Source organism: Sinocyclocheilus rhinocerous, unplaced genomic scaffold (genome assembly GCF_001515625.1).
Source record: "Sinocyclocheilus rhinocerous isolate Xijiao unplaced genomic scaffold, SAMN03320098_v1.1 scaffold215, whole genome shotgun sequence".
NCBI lineage: Eukaryota > Metazoa > Chordata > Actinopteri > Cypriniformes > Cyprinidae > Sinocyclocheilus > Sinocyclocheilus rhinocerous.
The window spans coordinates 564,577-591,502 of NW_015660885.1; the positions used below are offsets into that span (position 1 = coordinate 564,577).

The following is a 26,926-nucleotide window of genomic DNA, read 5'->3' on the forward strand; positions in this document are numbered from 1 at the left end:
TCTATAATTTTGACCCATACAATGTATTTTTGGCTATTGCTACAAATATACCCCAGTGACTTAAGACTGCTTTTGTGCTCCAGGGTCACAAATGAATAATGAAATCATCTAATCAATTCCATTTACTCCACTGCAAAACTTTGAATTATTTTAACACCGTGAAGCCTGAGATATGAAATAATTCAGAAAAATAATTTTTTTTTAAATATGGAAGAAGTTATTTAACCTTTAGACAAAATATTTTTAAAAAATCTTAAAATATGGTTTTTGTTGAGTATCATATTTGATCCATCAGGCTTTTATGGCTCATATAGTCTGATGTAGTGAGAATATAGAGGAAAAACAGTTAAATTTTATTCAGAGACTCATCACAGCTCACATGCAAATCACGGCTCTCAACGTGCGTCCACACCAGACTTTGATAGTAACAATGCAAACTGTGACTATATGGGCAACAGAATATGATGTCATGCTTATTTTTATTTTATTTTTTTTAAAAAGGCAGAAGTTCCAACTTCTGTTGTGCCAGCCGAACCCCAATGTCCAACTTAATATTTCAATAATTTAACAACAAATGTGCCTATTTGTGGTTCTCTGGTGTCTTTTAATGGTCATATATATATCTTTTAATGGTCATATATATATCTATGATCAGATTTGAGACTCTAAAACATGACTGATGGAGAATCACGTAAAGCTGAGCTGCTTCAGTCCAGTAAGTGTTCATCTGGAGATATTACTGCAGTTATTCTGACCTTTACTTGATCAAAATCAGTCAGGATTTGACAGCAGAAAGACACATGAAGCGTTTCTACAATTACACTAAAAGAGCTTTGACTGGATACAAAACTCTAAACTCTCAATCAGACAACAGAAGACATGGAGGAGATTGTGTGAAACAGGTTAAACAGTAGAGTTTGATTATGTTGATCATTTAGAGACCTTAATTTGCATGATACAGTAGACTTTATAGGGTTAAATGAATCTGATCTACTGATAGTCTCTCTCATGTGTGTGTCAGATGGTGTTGTGCTGATCGACCCCGAGCAGGTGAAAGGAAAGAAAGGTGAGACTCGTTCACAGACAGATGGCAGTGCGGAGCTGCTTTCACACCTGTGTCGATGAGTTAAAGTCTGTGTGTTCGTCTCCTCTAGTCTATGTCATGCTGTCCTGTATGTTCCGGTACGGTCGGGATGATATGGACGTGTTGGGGATGGCGTTTCGCAGGGATATCTTCCTGTGCTCTCGACAGGTCTATCCTCCTCTGCAGGACAAGGAACGCAGCATTCACACAAAAGTACAGGACAAGATCCTGCGCAAACTCGGAGACAACGCATACCCCTTCTTCTTTGAGGTGAGAGTCATTCAGGGTCGTTTTTATTCATGAAAACAGCACAATAATTGTGCTGACTAGTTATTTGCCAACGAAATAGAAAATAGTTATTTGAAATTGTAATAATGTTTCACAATATTACAGTTTTTCTTGGTCAAATAAATGATGAACATAGGAGATTTCTTTCAAAAACATTAAAAAAAAATCTTACTGACCCCAAAAGGTAGTGTATATCACCATACTTACCATATTATATATCACCATACATCATTAATATTACCCTGTGTAATATTACCCTGGCATTTAATTACCAAAAAAAGGGTCAACCTTGCTGCGATAGGATTTCTAATAGAGTTTCTGAGGGAGTGACTGTAAATCTGACGTCTTTCTTTACTGTAACTGCTGTAATCCATCTCTCCGCATTTTCTTCCTCTTCTGGAAAGTCGTGGGAACGCTTTTTCACTGTTCGAGGACATGGGAAAGCAAAAATGATATTAGATAATCTCTCGTGTACCTCTATAGAAGTTTACCCTACTATAGTTTACTTGGATTTGAAAAGGGTTCATTTGATTTGTCGCAATGCATTCTGGGATTTGAAGATTACGCACTACTTAAGATTCTGGTTGAAATGAGGTATATTATAATAATTCTGCATTATTCTGATTTCTCAGATAGGACTAGGAATATTTTGAAGCTTTTTTATGTTGTGAAGCGCATATCTGATGCCTTAAAGTGCACACTAGGTTCAAATGTATCATTTAGGGAGTCTCAGCTTTATGATGTCACTATCAGAATGTTACATATGTATCATTTGTGTTCTGATTCTGATGTCACAGGGACACTGTGCCGTCTGGTACGAGTCTGAAGAAGGTTTACACCCTCTGTCCTCTACTGGACAATAACCGTGAGAGACTGGGACTCGCTCTGGATGGAAAACTAAAGCATGAGGACACTAACCTGGCCTCCTCCAGCATGTGAGTGCGGATCATTCAGCACTGTCACAAATGATTTATCAAAGTTGTAAATAAGAATGAATGGAGTATGTTTACAAGATAAAAACTATTTACTATTTTTAGATTTCTGCTTCAAAATTTCACATTTCATTCAGTTACTTCTTGTTTCTTTGTAATTGGAACAATTTTGACTCAGAAGTTGCAACAAAGTAAATCCTACAAATTTTTTCAGTGTTCATGGATAATTTGATAAAACCATAAATGTTTTTGTCTTAAAGAAATAGTTTAAGATTAAGATGAGTTTGTTTCTTCATCAGGTTTGGAGAAATGTAGCATTGCATCAGTGTCTCAGCAATGGATGCTCTGCAGTGAATGGGTGCCGTCAGAATGAGAGTCCAAACAGCTGATAAAAACATCACAGTAATCCACAGTTAACATCTGGAGAAGACAAAAGCTAAAAAGTCCATCTCCTGTTGTCTCTCACACCAAAATCCTCCCACATATTTGTTTAGAGCCGTTTAAACAGTGCTTGATCTGTGCAGATTTCTCTCCTGATTCAGACCAGACCACATTTTCACTGGAGGAAGCGTTATTATGGATTATGGACTCGTATTTTAGTTAAAAACGTCTTAATGCTGGATTTGTTTCAGCTTTTGTCTTCTCCAGATGTTAATTGATGGACTGGAGTGCTGTGGATTACTTGTGGATTATTGTGATGTTTTTATCAGCTGTTTGGACTCTCATTCTGACGGCACCCATTCACTGCAGAGCATCCATTGCTGAGACACTGATGCAGTGCTACATATCTACAAATCTGATGAAGGAACAAACTCATCTACATCTTTGACGGCCTGAGGGTGAGGACATTTTTAGCAAATGTTCATTTTTGGCTGAACTGTTCTATAATATTCTCTGCAGTGTAAAGGATGAAGTTCTGAAGGAGATTCTGGGCATGTTGGTGGCCTATAGGGTGGTGGTGAAAAGTAATGCAGCCGGGTGAGTGAACATGAGCTGTTTTGAGTTTAGGTTCATACATTTGCGAACCAAGCTAATATCTGTTGGTTGAGGAAAGGCTTTGCTGAGTGTTCAGAAGCTAACGGCTTCATTTCCGCTATCTTACAGCATCGTTGGATCCAGGTGAGTCTTGAATCCAGTAAAGTTGTCTTGACTTTGTGAGTATGTACGTTTGTAAGATGTAATTGTGTGTGTTTCAGTGAAGTTGCCGTGGAGGTTCCCTTCAAACTCATGCATCCCAAACCTTATCCTGGTGAGCTGATCACATTGCCAAACATGATTTTACAGCTATTCATTTTCATCACAGAACATGAGTTCAAATCATACCTCAGTTTCTAAAATAATTTAAATTAAATGCACACACAGTAATACTACAGTACATGGAGCAAATCTCACTCACATACATTATGTGATCAGCAATGAATAACCAGACGTTCATCCACCTAAACTCATATTAACATACACAGGAAAAAAATGTAAGTGCTCATATTAACTTCCAATATATGTGGCAGTGTTATTTAGTATCATTATTAGTATTTTTTATTTGTTTTTATTTTTATATTTGCTGTTTTCATTTTAATTTGACATTTTTTGCAATTTTTTTAATTTTTGTTTATAAATATGTCTATGTAGATTTTGTAAATTTTTATTTCAGTTTTAGTTATTTTAGTGCATCAAGTTAAAACTTAATGAAAATGTGAAAAGCTGCCTTTGCAACTAGCTGAAATAAAATTAATTTAAGTTTTTTATATATATATTTTTATTGTATTTCAGTTAAGGTTTATTTTATTTCAAGTAAGAAAATGTTTTTTTTTTTTATGGTTTTATTTTAGTTAATGATAATAACCCTGATAAGTGCATTACTGTGAGCATGATTTTAGTTTTTACAAACTAATGAGTCAAATTATCTTCTGATGTCATGTTATTGTGAATTTGAATGGGATTTAAAAGACAGTTAATATTAAATAATATTATCCATTTATATGCACTGACGCTATCGGATGAGAACAAAAATTGAACTGAATTGAAGCTGCTTTAAAACTGAAATGTCATTTGTTTCATAAATGATGAATTTTACAACATTAACGCTGTCATTTTCCTGCTTTGAAGCAATCAGTATTGTATAAAGCACTACAGAAATAAATGCGACTCGACTTGATCTGATAATCACTGAATGTTATCTACTTTCTTTTTTCTCCCTGTTCTCCTCGTCCTAAAGAGAGGTGAGAAACAGTTATAATTTTCCACTGTGATTGTCCATTATCTGGGTGTATATTCTGTGGGGTTCATGTGATCTTATGCTATATCTGTAATATAATACCCTCCATATAGAGTCCTTGTGTCTCTGATTCCACGTGTTGTGTGGTGTTCACTTCCCTGTGTTTAATCTGCAACATCGTGCACACTCTTGAGATGATAAACGATCCGCGCTGGCTCTGGGAAGGGAAAGTTGTTCGGCGATATCGGTGTCCCATCTAAATGCAATCGGTCTCTTGTGTGGAGCCCCAGTTTAGCGTCGTTCTTTCAGTAAATCTGTTGTTAGTGTTCAATAGAAACTGTACTCTGACATCAGAACAGGGGTGTGTGTCGTTGACATAGAACACCTTTGTCTCTGTTTTCTGATTTACTGTTCCTCTTCATCTTCACATCTGCGAGTCTATCGGCGTTGATTGAGTTTCTTGTCTCTTTGTGTGTTTAGTGAAGACACAACTGACCTGGTGTTCGAGGAGTTTAAACGCTCCTATCTGAAAGGAGTCATCGGCGACGATGACGAATCTCCGGCTGAGCCTTGAGAGCCTTCTCCATGGAAAGTGCTCACAGATGACACGTATAAGTGTTTTGTGTAGGCAGACTTGTGCGTTTAAAGATTCATAAGCATTTATGGATGCATCTTAAAGGGTTAGTTCACCCAAAAATGAAAATTAGCCCATCCTAGGTGTATATGACTTTCTTCTTTCAGACGAATCCAGTCGGAGTTATATAAAAAATTGTCTTTGATCTTTCAAGAAGTTTCATGGCACTCAGCGGGTGTTGCACTTAATTTTTTATTAAATTTTATTTAACTGCTTTTGGACCGATGCATGCAACACCCGCTGGGTGCCATGAAACTTCTTGAAAGATCAAAGACAATATTTTATATAACTCCGACTGGATTCGTCTGAAAGAAGAAAGTCATATACACCTAGGATGACTTGAGGGTGAGTAATTTATGGGCTAATTTTCATTTTTGGGTGAACTAACCCTTTAAGGTTTGGTAGATGTGATGTGCCCTAATGCAAGATTATTTTTTAATCCTGGTGAGAAAAAAACAATTGGCCAAATTACCATTTATCCTGCAGTCTCGATATATTCCTTGCAAATAATTATGGATATTGTAGTTAAATTAATCGTGGCCGCTAAATATTTGCATTTTAACATGTAAGAACCAAAAAAAGTCCCCCTAAAACTTCTGATAACATTATTCCAATTTAGATTAAAAGACTTCTTAGAATACTGAAATTATAACTCTAGAGCTTTCAGTAAGGATAAACTGATATATAGTACATTTTATTTGTCACAAATGGATGTATTGCACAGTAAATTAGTTGCAGTGTACATTTTTAAAGATGCAAATTCTGTTGTTCTGTTGTTATTTGCTCTTTAAATGCTTTGAGCTTTAATTAAACTATTTGTGACCGCAAAACAGCTGTGTTTACATGATCTCTGTACCAAAGGACTGGTCATTTTCAATCATTTTCAATCATCAAAGACCTGTAGCATATAACGTGGTAAAGTCTTGTAAAATTAGTTTATTTAACCAAAGACTCTCATGGCCTGATGGAACACGACCCTACATTTAACATATGGCAGCAGAGATAAACTCAAACCTGTTTACCTTTAATGATCTGTGTTTCAGTTGAGCAGCATTTCTTGTTGCATTAACAGTAATAAATCTATTTCAATGCTTATTTGAGTGCAACAAGTTTTTGTCAGTTGCCAAGTATTTTTCATATTTTATTTTATTCAAAATTATATTATTCAAATAATTTACAGTATTCAAAATTAGTCACTTAAAAGATGTTAAGTTAGAATGCTGCCTAAGTAGACACTAGAAGCAAGCCAGCTCACTAGGTTTTGGAACAGAGCTGTTGTATTTTAAAATTGCCGAATTAAATATTCAATTAATGTTCAAACATTGGTCATTTACAAGGTTTTTTTTTTCAGGTAGTGCCTTGTGGATCTTGGTCTGATCAGAATTAGTCAGATGGAACTAGTTTGACTAGTCTTAATTGGAAAAACAACCAAAAACAAGGAGTCGGATTAGTAGTTTACAGTTTATTGGAAATATAAGGGTAATCAATACACAGAACATGAGCATGAACATGTTGTGTTATGTCATAATGTTGCAGGGTCATTGCTAAAATTCACAGCGACCAGAACAACATTTTTATGGGTGGGCCCCCTCTTCCCTGGACCCATATAGGCAACACCATAAGAGGCTTCCCAACATAATATTGTGTGTCTGAATAATCCATACTCAAAAGCCCAAAGTAAAGAGACTCTCTTTCTCTCTCTCAAACAGGTGTTTAACACTTCAATTGTGTAAGACAACACCTCTCTTTATTGTACCTCTCAAATACTTCTCTCCACTCACCTATCTTGAGACACACATACATGCACCAGCCCACCCAGTTTTCCTGTTCTCATTTTCACTTTTATTCACAGTGTGTGTCCACTGAATAGCTGGAAGGATGATATAACAGCTGATTGGTGCGTTCCTGCTCAGTTTTCATTCTTTACAAACATCCGGCTGAAAACATATCTGTCAAGGGAGCAACCTCCCAACTGATCCACCTCACTGTGTATTGATGGGGGCATAATACAGCTAATCAAGTTACGAGACATGCACTGTGAATAAACACCGCACATATCCACCTGGAGAACTAAGTAATTCCAAACATGTGAACTAGAAGGCCCTGCTTTCAGCCAAAGGTTTGCTTCTACATTCAAACTACACAAAGTGGACTTAAAATAGAATCTACATGTGGAATATTATAGAAAAACTAGGGCTTCAGGTTTTGGGGTTGAGGTTGAGAAGTGGATCATTTTAGAGGTTTGGTTAAGAGTTTAGGGTGTGGGTCTAGAATGTAGGGTGTAGTTAAAAGTTTAGAATGTTGGGTGTAGGTTAACATTAAGGTGCAGGTCCAGGGAGTTGATAAAAGATTAGGTTTAGAATGATGGGTGTAGGTCTAAGGCGTAGATAAAAGTTTGGGTGAAGGTTTAGAATAATAAATCTATTTTAATGCTTATTTGAGTGTTGTGTTGTCTTGGGTGTAGGTTAACATTAAGGTGCAGGTCCAGGGAGTTGATAAAAGATTAGGTTTAGAATGATGGGTGTAGGTCTAGGGTGCAGTTAAAAGTTTGGGCGAAGGTTTAGAATGCTAAGTGTAGGTTAACATTAAGGTGCAGGTCCAGGGAGTTGATAAAAGATTAGGTTTAGAATGATGGGTGTAGGTCTAGGGTGCAGTTAAAAGTTTGGGCGAAGGTTTAGAATGCTAAGTGTAGGTTAACATTAAGGTGCAGGTCCAGGGAGTTGATAAAAGATTAGGTTTAGAATGATGGGTGTAGGTCTAGGGTGCAGTTAAAAGTTTGGGTGAAGATTCAGAATTCTGGGTGTAGGTCTAGGGAATAGGGAAAGTTTAGGTATAGAAGGTTGGGTGCAGGTTAAGAGTTTGGCTTACAATTGTAGAATTCAGGATATAGACTAAGAGTTTAGGGTCTAAGGCCAGGGGTCTCCAACCCTGCTCTTGGAGAGCTACCTTCCTGCAGTCGTTAGTTCCAACCCTGCTTCAACAGACCTGCCTGTTACTTTCACGTAATCCTGAGCACCTTGATTAGCTGTTGTGTTTGATTAGGGTTGGAGCTAAAATCTGCGGGATGGTAACCCTCCAGGAGCGTGATTGGCATCTGGACTGTAGGTGGTGGTTTAGAATGTAGGGTTTGGTTAAAAGTTTAAGGTGTAGTGTAAGAGGGTAAGGTATACATGTGGGTCTCTATGGACCTCCAAAGGGAATGTCTTGATCAGGGAACGACTTTTCAGTGTAATCTCTTCCAAACATGTCATCACATCTGTCTGGGTACAACAAAAACCCGCTGAATGTGCTGCTGGCCTCGGAGCCAGTGTACATGCCGTTAGTGGTGATGTCTTTCACCTGTACCCACACCCAGTCACCCTGGCTCAGACTCAGCACCACCTGCTGAGAGGCGGTGTTCATTTCCACTGGCGTAGTTGTCCTCACCACGGCCTCGAAGTTGTGGAAGAGTCCGACCTTTAGCATACGGGTGGACACTTGCAGATGGTAGCTAAACACGTAGGTTCCGTTAACCGGGGCAGTGTAGACGCCATTATCAGGGTTGTAGTGCAGGTTTAAGTTGTAGATGACACGTTTGAAAGGCACTGGGCGGCTTGGTTGAGGAAAGGAGGTGAGTAAAGCGGCGGAGAAAGTAGATTGCACAGTGGGTGAGCAAGGTCCGGGCATACCAGTCATTCCCATATCTCCCTGATCACCCTTAGGTCCTGTGGCTCCAGTTGTACCCTGCTCCCCTGTCGGACCCAAGTTTCCCTTCTCACCCTTTTGACCTGTTTGACCCTGGGCTCCTTGAGCCCCATCCTTACAATTGCACAGGCCCTGTGGACCTTGGTCACCCTTCCCCCCTGGTACACCTGGAAGGCCACGCTCCCCCACCACACCCGGATCACCCTTCATCCCTTTGGGACCAAGGTCTCCATTCAATCCAGGTAACCCCCGTGCACCTGCAGGGCCAGGAAGACCCGGTTCACCTGCCTGCCCAGGTATGGGCTCACAGGTTTCTGGGCACTGACCATCATCTCCCTTTGGACCCTGTTCTCCCGTAGGACCTTCCAGACCAAGTTCACCCTTCTCACCTGAGAAGCACATATACAAAAATGGTCACCAAGGCCCATAATAGGCATTGTGTGTATGTAAATGGTAATACATTAGCGAAGATTCACTGACCTTTGAATCCCCTGCCTCCCTTTGGCCCTGAAACTCCAGGGTAACCAAGGTCACCCTTATCTCCTGCGTCACCTTTCTCACCTGTGGGTGTGTGAATTACATTACTACCACAGTTAACTCAATCGATTTAAACACCAGTTTTAGAGAATAACATGCTGACCATGGTCTCTATGATCTAGTTAAAGGGATAGTTAATCCAAAAAATGAAAATTCTGTCATCACCCTCAAGTTGTTCCAAACCTGTATGGGATTATATATTTTGAAGAATGTTGGTAGCCAAAAAGATTCTGGCAGCCATTGACTTCCATAGTGTTTTTTTCCAGTACTATTGAAGTCAGTGGCTACCAGCAACTGTTTGGTTACCAACATTCTTCAAAATATCTTTTCTTGTGTTTAACAGAAGAAAGAAACTTGAGAGTGAGTAAATGATGACAGAATTTTCATTTTCGGGTGAACTGTCCCTTTAAGCTTACAATGCTTTTGGGAAATACATCCAAAGCAAGTAGTTTCTCCACTATAAGCAGGAAACTTCACATAAGGAGCTTGTACCATGGGAAGCTACACTTTCAAACTAGCTTTCCCAACACTGATTCACACACATTCATAGTGAAGTAAAATGCATAGTACGAGACTTGTTGTTGAGTCTCACCCTTTATGCCAGGACGTCCTGTGAATCCTGGACGGCCGGGAAGCCCAGAGAGACCTCTTGGACCTGGACTACCAGGAACTCCTGTGTGTAGCAGATGCAGTTATTAAAACGCTTGACAATAATAAACAAACAGAGTATGAGTGAGAAAATGCTGTGTGTGGAGTTTGTACCTGACAGTCCGCGGTCGCCTCTGTCTCCTTTCTGGCCTCTGTTTCCAGAGCAAGCGGAGCAGATGCAGAACCAGGGAACCTGGTCTGCTGTGGGTGGAACTGGAGCTTCCAGAATCATCTGACAATAGGATAAATCAGGCTCCGAAAATCCCGTTTGTCCCTGCGTGTCATTGGGCAGTAACCCAAACTCTGTTGCACGGGAGCCAGGCAGTAAAGCACACTGGCCGAAAAACAAACACACCAACACCCCCACGATACTCCTCATGTCCTGTAGGCAGAATTATAGAGTTAAATCTAATTACAGAGTAGCTTTAAAATATTATGTCACTGTCTCACAGCAAGAAAATCAAGAATGTTTAATTTCAATGCGTTGCTTGATAGGTACAAGGATGTTCTGGGTGGTTGCTAGCTGCATTGTTTTTTTAAATAAAAGATTATCGGAGTACATTCAACAAGAGAATGCTTTTCAGACTTTCTACATCAAAATGTCATGTTTCTTAATATGTGACCCTGGACCACAAAACCAGTCATAAGGGTCAATTTTTCGAAATTGAGATTTATACATCATCTGGAATCTGAATAAATAATCTTTCCATTGATGTATGGTTGGTTATGATAGGACAATATTTGGCCGAGATACAATTATTTGAAAATCTGGAATCTGAGGGTGCAAAAAAAATCAAAATATTGAGAAAATCGCCTTTAAAGTTGTCCAAATGAAGTTCTTAGCAATGCATATTACTAATCAAAAATTAAGTTTTGATATATTTACGGTAGAAAATTTACAAAATATCTTCATGGAACATGATCTTTACTTAATATCCTAATGCTTTTTGGCATAAAGGAAAAATCTATAATTTTGACCCATACAATGTATTGTTGGCTGTTACTACAAATATACCACAGCGACTTAAGACTGCTTTTGTGCTCCAGGCTCACAAATATTTGTGAAATTTAGCAACTAGCAATTTCCAATAAAGCATAATATAGGAAATTTAATAATATGCAAATACTAAGCTACAACACTAAATATTTAACACTATTTAGCATTGTTTTTGTTTTTATTCTGTATGTCATTTTCGTCAATTAACGGCAGTTAGATAAGCCGGACGGACAGATTGATCACCCACCATGTTCCAGCGATACAGCATCTTGCTCTTCCTTAGTCCAGGTCAAGTGTGTGAAAAAATCTCTGATGTCCTGACGACCTACACTTATATACCTGTACCTGCGTGAGTGTGTTTGTGTGTATTTGACCGCTGGGAGTTGGACTTTTTTTCTCTCTGCATTCTCTGCGACCTCATTAGGCCCAGAATATCATGAGTAATAATACAGTAGAGAGAAAACTGCCTTTGTGTGAGTGACACAGCAGTGTGAGAGCAGGCGCGGCTCCGTCAGGACTGTAACAGGAGAGAGCGGATGCGTCTCTGGAGATGATTTATAATACAGGGAAGCATGGGAACACGGCAGGCCTCCGACCCGATCCAGGTCAGATCTCTCACTCACACAAACACAGAGGATTCTCTTTCTGTAAGAACCAGTCAACAGAATATATGTAACAAGTAATACCTAGAATATCTTATCACAGATCTGTGAAGAGTATCCCATAATGCAGCAGTACATTTGTTGTCTTAATCTTTTATTTTGACAGCTGTAGCGCCACACTGAATTTATTGAAGAGTGATAGCTGTGCTATTTATTTCATACAGGGTAGCACTTTAAAATAAGGTCTCATTAGTTAATGCATTAACTAACATGAACTAACAATGGACAATATATTTTTACAGAATTTATTAATCTTTGTTAATGTTAGGTAATAAAAATGTTACTGTTCATGTTAGTTCACACAACATTAACTAATGTTAACAGATACAACTTTAAGTTTTAATCATGTATTAGGAAGTTTTGAACTTAGCATTTATTAATCTTAGTTAATATTATGTAAATATTGTTCGGGTTAACTACTATAGTTAATATTAGCAATTGAAACCTTATTGTAAAGTGTTGCCTCATACAATTCTGACTGTCATTTCCTCCCAGATTATTATGCAGAAACTATAAGTTTGCATATTTTGCATACTTATCAACTATAAGTCGTTTGTTGACACAATGTGGCTTTCAAAATATTCACTGTTTGTTTGAGCATCTCGACCAAGAACAAACAAGAAAATGGTGTTTACAGTAATGTGTAGCTTGTGTTCTTGTTATAATAATAATAATTATTATTATTACAATTATTAAAATTATTAAAATTTATTATTAATTTATTTGTTTATTTTTAAATACAAAGTCACTTTCAGGACTTCAAGGCCGCTCTACAAAGAAACAGCAAAATATTTTGTTATTTGACAATTTTGTTGATTAGGTGGTTATGTCATACGTGTGTGTGTGTGTGTGTGTGTGTTTTACAGAATAGCTTTTAAAAGGCCAAAAAATAACTGTCTCACCCCCTGTTATCCATATGTGCATCATGTGAACATTATGAAAAGTTGGTTTTTCCCAGTGCAATCTTGACTTCCATTGTAAAGGCTTTAATGCAAGGGCGTCTGTATTCCTTTATTCCTTTAGATTGTGTTCACAAACTGGGTACAACTTTTTTATTGTGGGTCAAATTGACCCTCATTGGTTTCCATGCATTTTGCCAAAAAATGACACTATGAAAAATACTAAAGATTCATGTAAAAACAGAAAACCTCTATTGTAGCTTGTCACAAAATACAAGAGGAATTTAATAATTTATTAATAATTTTTATTGTGTTATTTCTATTGTGTTAGGAGCCAATTCGACCCAGATATTTTTGTTCAAAATTAGCTGCACAGACACAGAATTAAAGAATGAGTAGTCATGACCACTTGTAATGACTTTTTACACACTGAGGTGCAAGAAAGTATCTTTGTATTAGTGTAAGCAGTATTTATTGCTATTTGCACTTCCTCTGCCTTTTTATGTCTCTTTCTCAAATCCCTGTGAGGCTAAAGGTTTCTCACACTTCTTTTCAGTAACTGTGATCCAAACTAACAACCGACAGATGTTTTTGACTGTGAAACTCAACTAAGTAAAAAACAAGGATTTAAGATAAAGATGAATGAATTTCGAGTAAGCTTTGAGTCTTTAATCACATAAGTCATGTTTTCCATATTTTAGGGTTTGACAAGTTACAGTAAAGGTTTTCTGTTTTTTTTTTTTTTTGCCCGACACTTGTGCTGATTTTTGGCAAAATGCATTGAAAACAATAGGGGTACAAAATTTGTATAGCCTTTTCAAAACACATCTATGCGTCGAAACTTTGCATGCACATTCATGACCCTAAATAAGAAATATCCACCAAATTTCAAGAAGAAATAAATAGTTTAAGCAGTTTGAAAATCGAGTTATTGGTCAAATTGACCCCAACACAACAGGGGTCAAATACTCTTTAAACTCACGTATTAAATATCTATACCAAAAGATGTATTTGTGTACATTTATACATTTTGCGGAAGTTTTTATCGAAAGCAACTTACAAATATAATATCTGCAGAACGCAATGCTTGGTTTAAAGTATAAAGTTGATCAGTATAGCAGCAGAAACAGAAGTGAAATGCAGAAAAGAGAGAACAAGTGCATTTGTTTATGGTTGTGGATGAGTTCAGTGCTTGCAAAAGAGGTGTGTCTTCAGATCTTCCTTGATGACATTAGAACAATGGAAATCAATGGGAATTCCCCAATTAATTAGCTTGGGAAATATGCATCCTTTGTGCCTGATCTGAATCCGATTCACATGCTGTTTTTGAAGTTGTTGCATAATTGAAACTGAACTGAATTGAGCTGAATAATGACACTATTGTCTTCTGAAATTGAATTTTTCATAATTGACAAATTTGTAACATTAACACTATAACTGAACTGAGATGAATCAACATTGAACTGAATAATGACACTGAAAAAAAATGGTGGTGTTGAAACAATTCCTAGTAACATTTACAAATAATTACAAAGAAATGGCAAGTAATAGTGAATGAATGAAGACTGAAATGGTATTTTCCTTGTAAAAAGTGCTCTGATAATCTTTGTTTTTATTTACCACTTTTTTTTTTTACAGTGTATACTGCTTCACAGCATCATACAGCATTTAATAGTCATTTAATAATTGATTCATTTAGCAACATTACCACTGTAATTTTCCTGTTTATTACTGTGAAGCTGCACTGAAACAATCTGCATTGTATAAAGTGCTTTATAAATAAATGTGACTTGACTTGACTCTAATTTCCAGACAATAGTGGACATAAAAAGGTGTTTATGTAACAAATAACACACATAACGCGTGGTAAAACACACACATACACATTATGCATGATCAGATCCCATCATGTAAAAGAGTGGATTACTGTAAAAGGTGTGTGTTTGTGCATATTTGTGAAAGAGAATTATTGAGTGTGTTACTGAAGGAGACACAGTGTTGTTTGGAAAGAATGTGTTATTATGTCAAGGGGATGCATCTTAATGAGAGCTAGTGTGCGTTACTGAGGAAGTATGCATTGGCAAGATGTGAAACACAGATGTGAAACTGGACACACAAACACAAACAAAGCCATGGCCGCTTCTTCACAGCACCGCCCAGCTCCTGACCCTGTTTCTGCTGTCCTGCGCTTCTTTACACGGTCGCTCTGTGTTTGTTGTCTTTATGAGGAATTCGTATGTGCTGCGTAACCCCCCCAAAACCCATCAGGATCAAGTCTACAGTTACACACTCAGCAATCATTGCTGTATTGATTACATTAGGGTGTATATTTACAGGAAACACGCACTCTCGGTATTAAATTCTAGACTGTTCCATAACCTCAGGTTCAACATTTTGCTTCAGGCTGTTGTGATTGTTATTGTGCTTTTAACGTCCACAGCTTTTTCTCGAAACATCCATCAATCTCCTGAAGAAACAGCTGAAGCTGACTCTATGGATGTATGACGTCAAGTAAAATTGTGCATGATTTTAAAAATGATGATATCCAAAACAATACATAAAGTGATATAAAAAAAAAGACGAGGCACACTTCCTTGTAAAGTTCACGTCCTGAAAAGATGTCGGATTTTTTAATCCATTATTCGACAGGGTTGTTCTTAAATGTAGCACTGATTCCAATGGATCCTCTGCAGTGAATGGGTGCCGTCAGATGCTTGATCTCTGCATATTTCTCTCCTGATTCAGACAAGAAGACTTTTTCACAGGCGTGATTTGCTTCATTTTTGCTTTTAATCAGCTGTGTTTTGTGATTTTTAGTTAGTGTATGAAGGCAGTTGAACTATGTTCCATAAATGTTTCATAAACACAAAGTGGCTTTTATTTCAAACACTTTATCTATTGTTTTAACATGTAAAATGGTACAAACTTCTTTTTAATTGAAGGTATGCTTATGGTATCTTACTTAGCTTTTTGTAATGTAATGCAATCCCAGTTTACAAATATAAGTTGTAATGTTCACATTCATTTATGAAAACATTATTTCTGAATGTTCTCTAAACATTTAAAAAATGTCAAATTTTTTTAATGTTTTAAAAACTTTTTTTTTCTTGGTTGCATGAACGTTAAGGAAATATTCCATTTGATTGTTTTGTAAACATTATGGGAATGTTACTTTTGAATGTTCTCTGAACGTTCTGAAACAAGTAGTAACATTTTAAAACGTTAGATGAACAAAAAAAAAAACGTGCACGAATGACGTATGAATACAATTGATGTGCTAATGTTTTAAGAACGGATAACATTCCATTAACGTTAGAAGAACATTTGTTCATAACTTTCAGAATTAACTTCCCTGAACGTTATGAACGTTCCCTGTTTGCTGGATGACAAGGTTACTTTGGAAATGTAATAGGTTACAGATTACAAGTTACCCTATTTAAAATGTAATAAGTAGTGTAACGATTTCAGTTACTTTATTATAGTAATGTAACTGATTAATTTTGATTACGTTTTAAATTTCGAACGAATGTAGTGCTCAACACTGATTACTGTCAGACTTTCAAAATCTTCTTCACTTGAATTAAGATTATAATAATACAATTTTAAAGCACAGCCACCACAAATCAGACTTTAGCAGCTCTTTTTACTTTGAGGTCATTATGAGGTTAAATACAGATTTAAAATCATAAGTTTAATAGTTATGATACTGTTTTTGAAATCAAATCTTTGCATGACAGGAAACACTGGCATCTAACAAAATAAAATCAGTTAATTAAAAAAATAATATAAATAAAGCATACACAAACCCAAATAAAACGTTATCAAATAAGCATGTGTCATATTCTGTGTTGTCAACTCCTGAAACATTGGTGTCTCATATTTTAGAGCAGTCAATGCAATTTGGGAAAGAAATCAATCAAATCTGTATGTGTGTGAAAATATTCAGATGTAACCCCCTTTGTAATCGTTAACATTTTCATAAGTAGCTGTAATTTAATTACACACAACAGATTACAGTTAATTAAATTACGTAATTCCGTTACATGTAACTAGTTACTCCCCAACGCTGCCTGTGCGTCCAAATCAGTGTTAATTTCGTTGACGAATAATTTTCGTCATAATTGTCGTCAATGACATTTTTTTCACAGATGACAACGAGACGATAACGAACTAAAACTCTTTTTGAATGACAAAAACTATGACGTAAATCTATTGACATTTTCATCAACTAATAAAAACGAGACGAAAATGTTAGGGAGGGACGATTTGGGATGAGATTCATTCAGAACGAATTTGCTGCGTGGCGAGAAATGCTTAATAAATGCATTAGGTTACACTGTAACTAAACCCATTAGATTTTAGCCGACTAAATTTACTGTAGATTTAATCGACTAAAATCTTATGATATTTAGTCGACTAAAACTAGACTAAAACTAAAAATAATTCAGATGACTAAAATATGACTAAAACTAAATGGCATTTTAGTCAAAGGACTATGACTAAAACTAAATCAAAATTTGCTGTCAAAATTAACACTGGTCCAAATGTGTCGGGGGTCACTCGTTTAGTACAGCGTCTCAGCTGTAGCTCCTCTGTCCGGTAGGCGGCGCACTCTCCCGCTCTCCGGGCTGCAGTGCTCGGTCTGTCCGTGCGGCGGCGCTGTGAGGCCGGTCCCGCTGGAACACGTCCGTGAGTGTGAGTCCCGGGGGCTGGAGCGTAGGATGGCGGCGGTCGGTGCTGCTGCCGCTGCCGAGGCCGAATCGTCGGACAGTGAGCCGGAGCAGGAGCACGGCTCCCCGCAGAAGCTCATTCGGAAGGTCTCCACGTCCGGTCAGATCCGGAGCAAGGTAATATAGCACGTGCGTGTGTGTTTAGCGTCGGTTTTCCAAAGAGAAAAGCGCTTCAGACCGAGCCGCCGGCCCGTCCGAGATCCGCGACGTTTCCTGCGTGTCCAGACCCTCCGGTTCCGACCGACACCGACACCGGTCGCTGATACGAGCGCGGGTGAATGTAACAGAACCGCGCGGCTCTGTGATGATGAGCGCGCGCGGTCGGCTGTAGCGCTACATTGTAACCGTTTGTTCGGAATCTGTGCTTTTGAAAATGAAACACTGTAACATTTGCAGCGCAGCGGTTACATTCAAACACAAATTCCCTTACAAAAAATGACCATACTTTGTTTCTGCCGCAGTACAACAGTTGCTGCTGCAGTTATTTTACTATAGTAAAAATATAGACATAAATAATACTAAAAAGGAGGAAACAATAGAAAATTTATTGAGGCGGTTTTTAAGGAAATTACGTATTAATTTATTATAAAGCATATTATTATCAGTAACAAAATATGTGCAAATATATCTTAATTTTGGTGGAAACTGGCTACCGTAGTTCATTTTGAAAGGCACTATTTCTTTCTGTCGGCCGGTTCATTTTACAAGCTCAAACCTAACAGAAAATCCCTCTTTTAATCATAGTTTATGCCCATATGTCATAGTTATCATTTATTATTATTACTGTAAAGCTGTGGTAACTTGTATCAACCTCCACTGTCATCAAAAGTAGCCTATATGTAAAGTAAAATGAGGTCGGGCAATGAGGCAAATTTAATGTCATGTGTGCATTTTAGTAATAATAACTACAGTAACTCTGGCTTTTTGTAAAGGTTTGAGCTTCAGGATCTGAGCTGGCAAACCAAAGGTTGAATTATGAGTTATCACTGTTCACTTATTAAAAATCAGTGTTTGCGATCAGAATCATATTAACAGTGTTGACATTTTGAGCTTGTTCCGTTACTGACAAACAGCGAAGCGTAAGATAAAGTGATAGAGAACTTGTTCTTGCAGAATTCACTTCCTGAAAGCTTGAGCTTGCCATTTTGACAGAATTCTTTGATTTAGTGCATTCTTCTTGTATGTTGGATCTGGTTTCGTGAATGCATATCCCGATTGCCCTATTCGAAAGACTCAAAAATAAAAAAAATGTATAGCCATCTATAAATATCAGCTGCTTTCTGTGTGAATGAGGTCTAGATTTATGGTTAAGATACAGCATTTCTGTAAATATCATTAGCTTGCTATGAAAAGCATTGTGTATCTGAGAGAGCCTCAAAAGCCTGTTTGTATCCGGTCTGTGAGATGATGCTCTGTTGCTCAGGACTGACCGGAGATGATCTGCGTTTGCATCATTCATATGCTCTTATGGTGTCTGTGATTTATCGTTTAATATCTTTCACCTAGAAAACTAACCGAGTATATGATGCTGAAGGGCAATTCACAGCCAGAGTCAGAGGAAAGTGCTTCTGTGTGATTAAGGCTAAAGCCTTGTTTTTTTCATGAACTGGTTTAGTTTTGGAGATTTCTATAACATTCTTCTTTAAGACTAGTGGAAACGAAACATACTAAATACACATTTAAGTGTATTTTATTACATTTGATCTATTTGCGGCTGTTATAATGCATATCTTTTAAGGCCGTTTTGTCAAAAAGAGTTTCCTCCTCCACTTCAGCAGCACTTATAGAATTTATTTCTCTATATTCTGAAGGTATTTATACTGAGGGGTTTGTTCATATATGATTCATCTTGATTTATATAACATTTTATTCCTAAAGCATAGTATAAATGTATTTGTTTTCTGGCTGTTGACAGTATTTCCTGATTTATTCAGTGATAAAAAGAGAAATCCAAAATCCCTTCTGTAAACACCTTTAACTCTAATGTGTCAACAACATTAGACAATAATTATGAACCTGGCTTCAGATTTCTGTTCTGGACCATTCAATTGATTGCGTATTTAACAGCAAAAGTTATTTTATACGCATAGAAAGCATATTAAATGCAAGCAAAGTATGTGCTTTAATGTTTTAAATAACTTTTGCAAATTATATGAGTGGAAAAATGTTCCATTATCATTGTTCCATTTTCTTTTCACATATATTTATGTAAAAATGAAACAACATATTTTTTTCTGACCTGTACTTATTAAAATATATGTGACCCTGGAGCACAAAACCAGTCATAAGGGTAATTTTTTTTAAATTGAGATTTCTACATCATCTGAAAGCTGAATAAATAATATTTCCATTGATGTATGGTTTGTTAGGATAGGACAATATTTGGCCGAGATACAACTATTTGAAAATCTGGAATCTGAGGGTGCAAAAAAAAATCTAAATATTGAGAAAATCATCTTTAAAGTTGTCCAAATGAAGTTCTTAGCAATGCATATTACTAATCAAAAATTAAGTTAACACATTTACAGTAGGAAATGTACAAAATATCTTCATGGAACATGATCTTTACTTAATATCCGAATGATTTTTGGCATAAAAGAAAAATCAATAATTTTGTCCCATACAATGGCTATTGCTATAAATATACCCCAGCGACTTAAGACTGCTTTTGTGCTCCAGGGTCACAAATATAAAAGAATTTTTTTTTGATAAAACCTAGTGGTTTGAAGGATCGTGGTAAAGATTTAAAATAATAATTAAATAGTTTTTGGAGGCTGTAAACCTTAAATAGAGTCTTTTAATGTCATTCTTGATCTAAATACGCCTGACTTGATTTATTGTTGAACTATTGTTACACCGATTGACATTTTAGTGGGTGTCTTCAGTAAATCATGGAAAAAATTTATGATAGTCATTACTTTTGCTCAGAAAAAAATAAAATTAGACACAACACATTCTAATGCATGGATGAAAGTTTAAAAGCGGTATTGCACTTTTGTTCTTTTGATGCTTGAAAACCCCTTTACGTCTTTGACCCAAGTGTGTAGGGACAAGGCATGGACATGAGGGTAAATGATGACACGCTTTGTTATTTTTAGGTGCACTATTCCTTGAAGTCTACAGGAAGTGCGCATTAGTTAAGGTAGCACTAACGCGTGGGTGGCCAAAGGCTCCTCTGCAACAAGGCCGGCCTGTAAACGCCGCTGCGGCTCTGGGCTGGATTCTGAGAAGAGGAAGCCGTGTCTCGCCCCTGTACTGTCATCACGTCTGTGTGCTGCGCTGCGCTGTGGTGGGGGGAGAAAGGAGAAAGGTCATGGCCTCTTTGAGTCTGATCAGACAGAGGTGAGATGAAAGCGTTCGCTACAGTAACCGCAGGCATCTGTCCACTGAAAGGTCACGTTTGACCAGCAGGTGAATCTGTGATTTCAGAGCATTCGCTTGGTTTGCTGAAAAGCATCTTTATGAGAGTAAAAACACTATGAGTTTTCACAGCTGTGATTCAAGGAACGCTCAGCCCTTCATCAGACGGATTACTGTCGCACAGCTGCAAGCTGTAAATCTAGAGGACTGTTGGACACAGTATTACTGAGATTCTTGCTATAATCATCTATATTTACATTTGAATTACATTATTTAGGAAATGCTTTGGATAAATGACTTAGTAAACTCACCCTCTGGCCATCCAAGATTAGGATGAGTTTGTTTCTTCATCAGATTTGGAGAAATGTAGCATTGCATCAGTGTCTCAGCAATGGATGCTCTGCAGTGAATGGGTGCCGTCAGAATGAGAGTCCAAACAGCTGATAAAAACATCCACAAGTAATCCACAGCACTCCAGTCCATCAGTTAACATCTGGAGAAGACAAAAGCTGAAACAAATCCAGCATTAGCCAGTCGCTTCTGGCTAAAATATGAGATTTCGGTTCATCCAGTCCAACTAACTTGTTACCTGACAGGTTTTGACATCCCATGTTTTAACTTTTATAAAAAGCTCAAAAGTTATACAGGACAATCAGTGCAAACATTCACGTGTAAATATATTCTTTATATACTGTAAATAGTGGTTCTGTGTGGTGTACCGCACAGGCTTTGTTTCAGTTTATTAAAATCAGTATTATTTTAGCATCATATACTAGTTTTTGTTAATATTTTGAATACAATTTTAAATGTTCTGTTTTCATTTTTATTTTAATTGTGTTTTTCTTTTAAAATAAGTCTATATCGTTTTTATTGAATATTAGTTCTTAGTTTTAGTTTATTTAGTTTTAGTTATTTTAGTACTTCAACATAAACTAATGAATATGAGAATTTTTGCATTGGCACCTAGCTGAAAAAATAAGTTTACCTTTGTTTTTTTTATATTTGATTTTATTTCAGTTAATGTTTATTTTATTTCAAGTAATGAAAATGTTTTTTGGATTTAGTTAATGATATTAATAAGTTCATAATATTTTGAATGACATTTTATTTTTATATTTTCTGTTTTCATTTTAAATTTTAGTTAAAGTTTTAGTAATTTTGTTGTGTTTTTTATTTTTGTTTTAAAATAGTTTTTATTTGATTAGTTCTTAGTTGTAGTTTTAGTTATTTTAGTAGTTCAACATAAACTTAATTAAAATGAGAAATGTTGCCCTGGAAACTAGCTGACAAAAGTTTACTTTTATTATTTATTTTAATTTATTTTAATTCAGTGAATGTTTATTTCATTTCAAGTAATGTAAATGTTTTTGGTTTTAGCTTTGGATAATGATATTAATATATGAACAATATTTTGTATTGGATTTTATTTTTATATTTAATATTTCCATTTTAAATTTAGTTAAAGTTTTAGTAATTTTGTTGTGTTTTTGTTTTTTAAATATATCTATATTTTTTGATAGTTTTTATAATTTTGTTATAGGTTTTTTATTTTATTTTAGTACTTTTTTTAGATTTTGTTTTAATATTTTATTTCAGTTAATGTTTATTTTAATCAAATTTTTTTTAATTTGTTTTAGTTAATAACCCTGATTAAATCCTGAGTTCATTAAAAACGGCATCAAATGCTCATGTCATTCATGCTGCAGCGCACGCGGATGTAAAGATGTAAAGTTAGCGTGCGGTTAGGAAATGGCTCTATTATCTGCATCAAGGCTTGGAGTGAGCTATTTTGGTAGCTCTTCTCAAAGCCTGAGCACTGCACAAGCGGGTCAAGCTTCCTGTGGGGTGTGTTTTAGACTTCATCGCGTGTGTGTGAGCTGAAATGACAGGTGCCTTCAGTGGCAGAGAAAAGGGCATTTACTGTCAGCGGAAACCAGCATGAGTGTGTGTGTGTGTGTGTGTGTGTGTGTATGTGTGTGTGTATATGTGTGTGTGGCGTAGAACCCTCACGTCAGTCAGACGCTTCTCGCTCTGACCGGTGTCTCATGGATTGCACTAGGGGCCAGGTTAGTCTGTTACACTCTCTGAATGTTTGTGTTTGTGCTGCTTTATGATACTTAGTCATATTGACTGACTGTGCATATTTTGTAAGATGGACCCAGAAAAACCTTTATCTCAAGTGCATTTAAAGAATCATATATGCAAAATGGTTTAGTCTTTTTTTATTCTAGGTGCTTGTATTTATGATAAAGTTTGTTGAATGCTGAATCTGTAATTGCTTGTGATGCTGATATGGCAATGCATTTAAATAAAACCAACCATACTGACCGTCTGTGCTCTGAATCCTGCACGCAGCCTGATGTTCGGTGTGTTTTGTGGACTTGTAAAGCTTTCGGATAGAGTTGCATTTGTGCATTTGTCTCATTACTTTGCTGAATATTTATGCATGAAAAGTTTGCACGCTTTTTCTCACTGTAGCGACCTTGAGTTTTAAAGATATGATGCATTATTATCAACCTGTTCCTGGAGTTAAATTTGATCAATGTTTTTTAATGTGTTTTTTAAAAGTCTGAATTTTGCAGCATCCTGCGTCCGATTTATTTAAGTGTGTGTTTGCTGTTGTACAGTATGTTTAAAATTGTGTAATGCACGATGAGATTGAATGAAAACTAAATTTTTATGGTTTGTAGACCCTCTTTCAATTTGTGTTTGTGGGATTTTTTTTCAGTTTTCTGATCTAGTGGGTGAAAATGGTGCGTCTGATTACTTAGTAAAGTAAAATAACACATATGTTTTGAGGAATCATTCATGTCTGGAGCACAAACACTGCCGGAATCAATCTTAAATATGAACAATATTAATAGTTATGCTTGTAAATTAGAAATAAGATGTTAGAGTGAGATGTGTTGAGCTCTGCTGCTCCCTTTAGGACTAACATGGAACTGCAGGCTGTGTGTGTGTGTGTGTGTGTGTGTGTGTGTGTGTGTGTGTGTGTGTGAGTGTGTGTGTGTGAGAGAGAGATTGTGTGTGTGTGTGTGTGTGTTTCTGAGGTTGGAGTGAAGTTGTGTGGTTTCTTGGTGTAAAAATATAATTCCATTAAAGGTTTGTGGGAGATGTAATGATGTGTAAAGAGCCGTTCGAGGAGGACATTTATTACGTAAATGAACGAGGGTGACTGGAACGAAAGGAATTTTCACATACTTTTCTCTCTCTCGCTTCTTCTAGACGATTTTAAAAGAGGGAAAGTTAATGAAACAGACAAATTTTCAGCGCTGGAAGAGACGTTACTTTAAACTGCGGGGAAGAACGCTGTACTACGCTCAGACGGCCAAGGTCTGTCTAAACAACACACACACACACACTTTTAATTAGCTGTGTGAATTAGAGCATACCATAAACTTCTATTACTTCTATGTAAAGCTTTTTATAATTAATACACACTAAGCCAAACAAAAGCTGAGACAAATCCAGCATTAAGACATTAAAAGACAGCATTAAAATACGAGTCTATAATTCATAATAACGCTTCCTCCAGTGAAAAAGTGCATCTGCTGTTGTCTCTCACATCAAAATCCAGCCACATATTTGTTTAGGTCTGTGCTTGATCTGTGCAGATTTCTCTCCTGATTCACACCAGACCACTTTTTCACTGGAGGAAGCGTTATTATAGATTATGGACTATTTTAGCCAGAAATTAAAGTATAAACGTCTTAATGCTGGACTTGTTTCAGCTTTTGTCTTCTCAAGATGTTAACTGATGGACTGGAGTGCTGTGGATTACTTGTGGATTATTGTGATGTTTTTATCAGCTGTTTGGACTCTCATTCTGACGGCACCCATTCACTGCAGAGCATCCATTGCTGAGACACTGATGCAATGCTACATTTCTCCAAATCTGATGAAGAAACAAACTCATCCTAATCTTGGATGGCCTGAGGGTGAGGACCGTTTCAGCAGATTTCCATGTTTGGGTGAACTATTGCTTTAACGCAGGGTTAAGCGTAGTGAAAAGCATTAGATTAGTCTGAAACTGATAGTTCTTTAGGTGCTTTATTAGGTTAGTGTGGCAGCTGTGTGTTAAAGTGTTAAAACAGGATGTGTTCAGCTTATGTAACTGAACCCCAAAAGCTCTTTGAGTCGTATGACACGGTTCAGCTGGTGTTACGACAGCGCTGATAATGTGTGTTTGTGTGAGGGATAAAAGTGGCTTCAAGATCTACATCAAAGACATTAACCAGACACACACTGACTCTCTGTGTGTGTGTGTGTGTGTGTGTGTGTGTGAGTCTGTCTCTCTTCCGCTGCGTGTCAGCTGATCCGTGTGTCTGTATATTTTAGTTGGTTTTATGAGGCAGCTTGTGTACTCTGTGAAATGAATAATATGATCGGTTTATATGTGTGTGTGTGTGTGTGTGTGTGTGCTGGTCGAGGAAAGGCGTGAGTTATTTTTATCCATGTGGGAACAGAGGGTCTTTGTCAGCAGCTGGAGGAAACGGACTGGGAAGTTGATGTAGACACACACACACACACACACACATACACACATACACATACACACACACATACACACACACACACACACACACACATACTTGTATTTGTGGTTTACGGGGACTCTCCATAGGCGTAATGGTTTTTATACTGTACAAACTGTATTTTCTATTGCCCTACACCAACCCTACACCTAAACCTACCCCTCACAGGAAACTGCTGCAAGTTTTTGAATTTCATAAAACACCGTTTTGTATGTTTTTTAAGCCTTTTGTTTTACGGGGACACAGGAAGTGTCCTCATAAACCATGTTTACGTTGTAGTACCCATGTCATTATACACATTTGTGTCCTCATAAACCATATATACCTGTACACACATACACACACACACACACATGCTATTTTAGGCCTTTGAATGCTTGTTGGTTTGGCTTTTGTGATATAGCTGAAAAAGTTTGAGTTCCTGACGTTTCAGGCCACTAGTGAACGATTCTATTTTCAGTATAAAAATGTAGTTGATAATATCAGTTTGCATGAATTTCTGGTTTGTTTTAGGTTTTTTTGGTCATTTTATTAACAGAGCTGAAATGAACAAATGTCTTTCTTTCATCTAAATCCTTTAAACTCCTAAAACCTTTCTTTTTAGGTTTAAATCTGGTTTTGAATCCCTGATTTTTAATGTGCTCCCAGACTTTTAAAGTGTATCTCAATAATTTCCATTTAATTGTATTTGATATTTACATACTTACTAACAAATGTATTAATTAATTAATTAATTTATTTACATAAAGGGCTTTAAATGGGTTGCAAAAGAGATTCAAAATATTGGTAAAACTTACAATAAGGTTTCATTTGTTAACATTAGTTAATTATATTAGTTAACATGAACAATGAAAAATATTTACAGCATTTATTGATCCGAGTTCATTTTCATGCATTTTTACAATTAAAAGTTAACATTAATTAATGCACTGTGAACTAACATGAACAAACACTGAACAACTGTATTTTTATTAACTAACATTAGCAAAGAATAATTCACGCTGTAGAAGTGTATTTCTCATTTTTTCTCAAAAAAATGTATTGTCCTTTAGTTCATGTTGGCTAATGCTTTAACTGATGTTAACAAATAAGATCTTTTTGCAAAGTGCATTTAAAATCTCGATAAAAATAAACAAACAAGGCACTTTTTCACACTGGCTGATTTAACAAGAATATTTCAGCATTTTTATTTATATAACAATACATAAAGGTATACACTAAACATGAGGAATGCAAGCCTCTGTGGACATTTGTGAATAATAATGTAAACTATTTGTTTGACTCACTCATGAACTGACGCAAACTGAAATGAATTGATCTTATCTACTTTTTTGCTGCTCAAATGCTATTTATACATCTCTTAACACACTCTCTTACTCATGAGTAGCTGAAAATATAAACGTGAAACTAATCTAATGTCACAGTATTTAGGTGAAATTAATGGCCAATAAAAGCCTGTTAAAGGAATAGTTCATTCAAAAATGAAAATTTGCTGAAAATGTCCTCATTCTCAGGCCATCCAAGATGTAGATTTCTTCATCAGATTTGTAGGAATGTAGCATTGCATCAGTGTCTCAGCAATGGATGCTCTGCAGTGAATGGGTGCCGTCAGAATGAGAGTCCAAACAGCTGATAAAAACATCACAATAATCCACAAGTAATCCACACCACTCCAGTCCATCAGTTAACATCTGGAGAAGACAAAAGCTGAAACAAATCCA

At 36.6% G+C, this 26,926-nt stretch overlaps 3 protein-coding genes across 3 annotated transcripts in view; 2 read left to right on the forward strand and 1 right to left on the reverse strand.

Moving 5' to 3' along the window:
• Positions 1–5,212, forward strand: part of LOC107725750 (arrestin red cell-like) — an 8,310-nt gene extending 3,098 nt beyond the window's left edge. The window contains exons 3-11 of the mRNA XM_016535136.1: positions 1,022–1,066; positions 1,155–1,354; positions 1,893–1,966; positions 2,170–2,307; positions 3,205–3,282; positions 3,409–3,423; positions 3,501–3,553; positions 4,520–4,523; positions 5,000–5,212. Coding sequence (XP_016390622.1) covers positions 1,022–1,066; positions 1,155–1,354; positions 1,893–1,966; positions 2,170–2,307; positions 3,205–3,282; positions 3,409–3,423; positions 3,501–3,553; positions 4,520–4,523; positions 5,000–5,093 — 701 coding nt within the window. The 3' untranslated portion in view covers positions 5,094–5,212. The remainder of the gene's footprint in view (positions 1–1,021; positions 1,067–1,154; positions 1,355–1,892; positions 1,967–2,169; positions 2,308–3,204; positions 3,283–3,408; positions 3,424–3,500; positions 3,554–4,519; positions 4,524–4,999) is intronic.
• A 1,383-nt stretch (positions 5,213–6,595) lies between these two features.
• Positions 6,596–11,339, reverse strand: LOC107725771 (complement C1q and tumor necrosis factor-related protein 9-like). Its single transcript, XM_016535167.1, has 5 exons — positions 11,267–11,339; positions 10,137–10,404; positions 9,967–10,047; positions 9,318–9,398; positions 6,596–9,226 (listed from the first exon to the last, which is right to left on the reverse strand). The coding sequence occupies exons 1-5, from the start codon at positions 11,285–11,287 to the stop codon at positions 8,334–8,336; spliced, it is 1,344 nt and encodes a 447-aa protein (XP_016390653.1). The 5' UTR covers positions 11,288–11,339; the 3' UTR covers positions 6,596–8,333.
• Positions 11,340–17,134: 5,795 nt separating this feature from the next.
• LOC107725751 (diacylglycerol kinase delta-like) overlaps positions 17,135–26,926 on the forward strand; it is a 30,651-nt gene continuing 20,859 nt past the window's right edge. Inside the window, exon 1 of the mRNA XM_016535137.1 lies at positions 17,135–17,427. Coding sequence (XP_016390623.1) covers positions 17,302–17,427 — 126 coding nt within the window. The 5' untranslated portion in view covers positions 17,135–17,301. The remainder of the gene's footprint in view (positions 17,428–26,926) is intronic.

Excerpts from the sequence above, each read along its gene's own strand:
- LOC107725771 (XM_016535167.1), bottom strand. The coding sequence starts at position 11,287 with ATGCTGTATCGCTGGAACATG. Across the intron at positions 10,048-10,136 it reads AGGCGACCGCGGACTGTCAG|GAGTTCCTGGTAGTCCAGGT; the intron begins GTACAAACTCCA and ends TGCTACACACAG. Across the intron at positions 9,227-9,317 it reads GGGAGGCAGGGGATTCAAAG|GTGAGAAGGGTGAACTTGGT; the intron begins GTCAGTGAATCT and ends TGTGCTTCTCAG.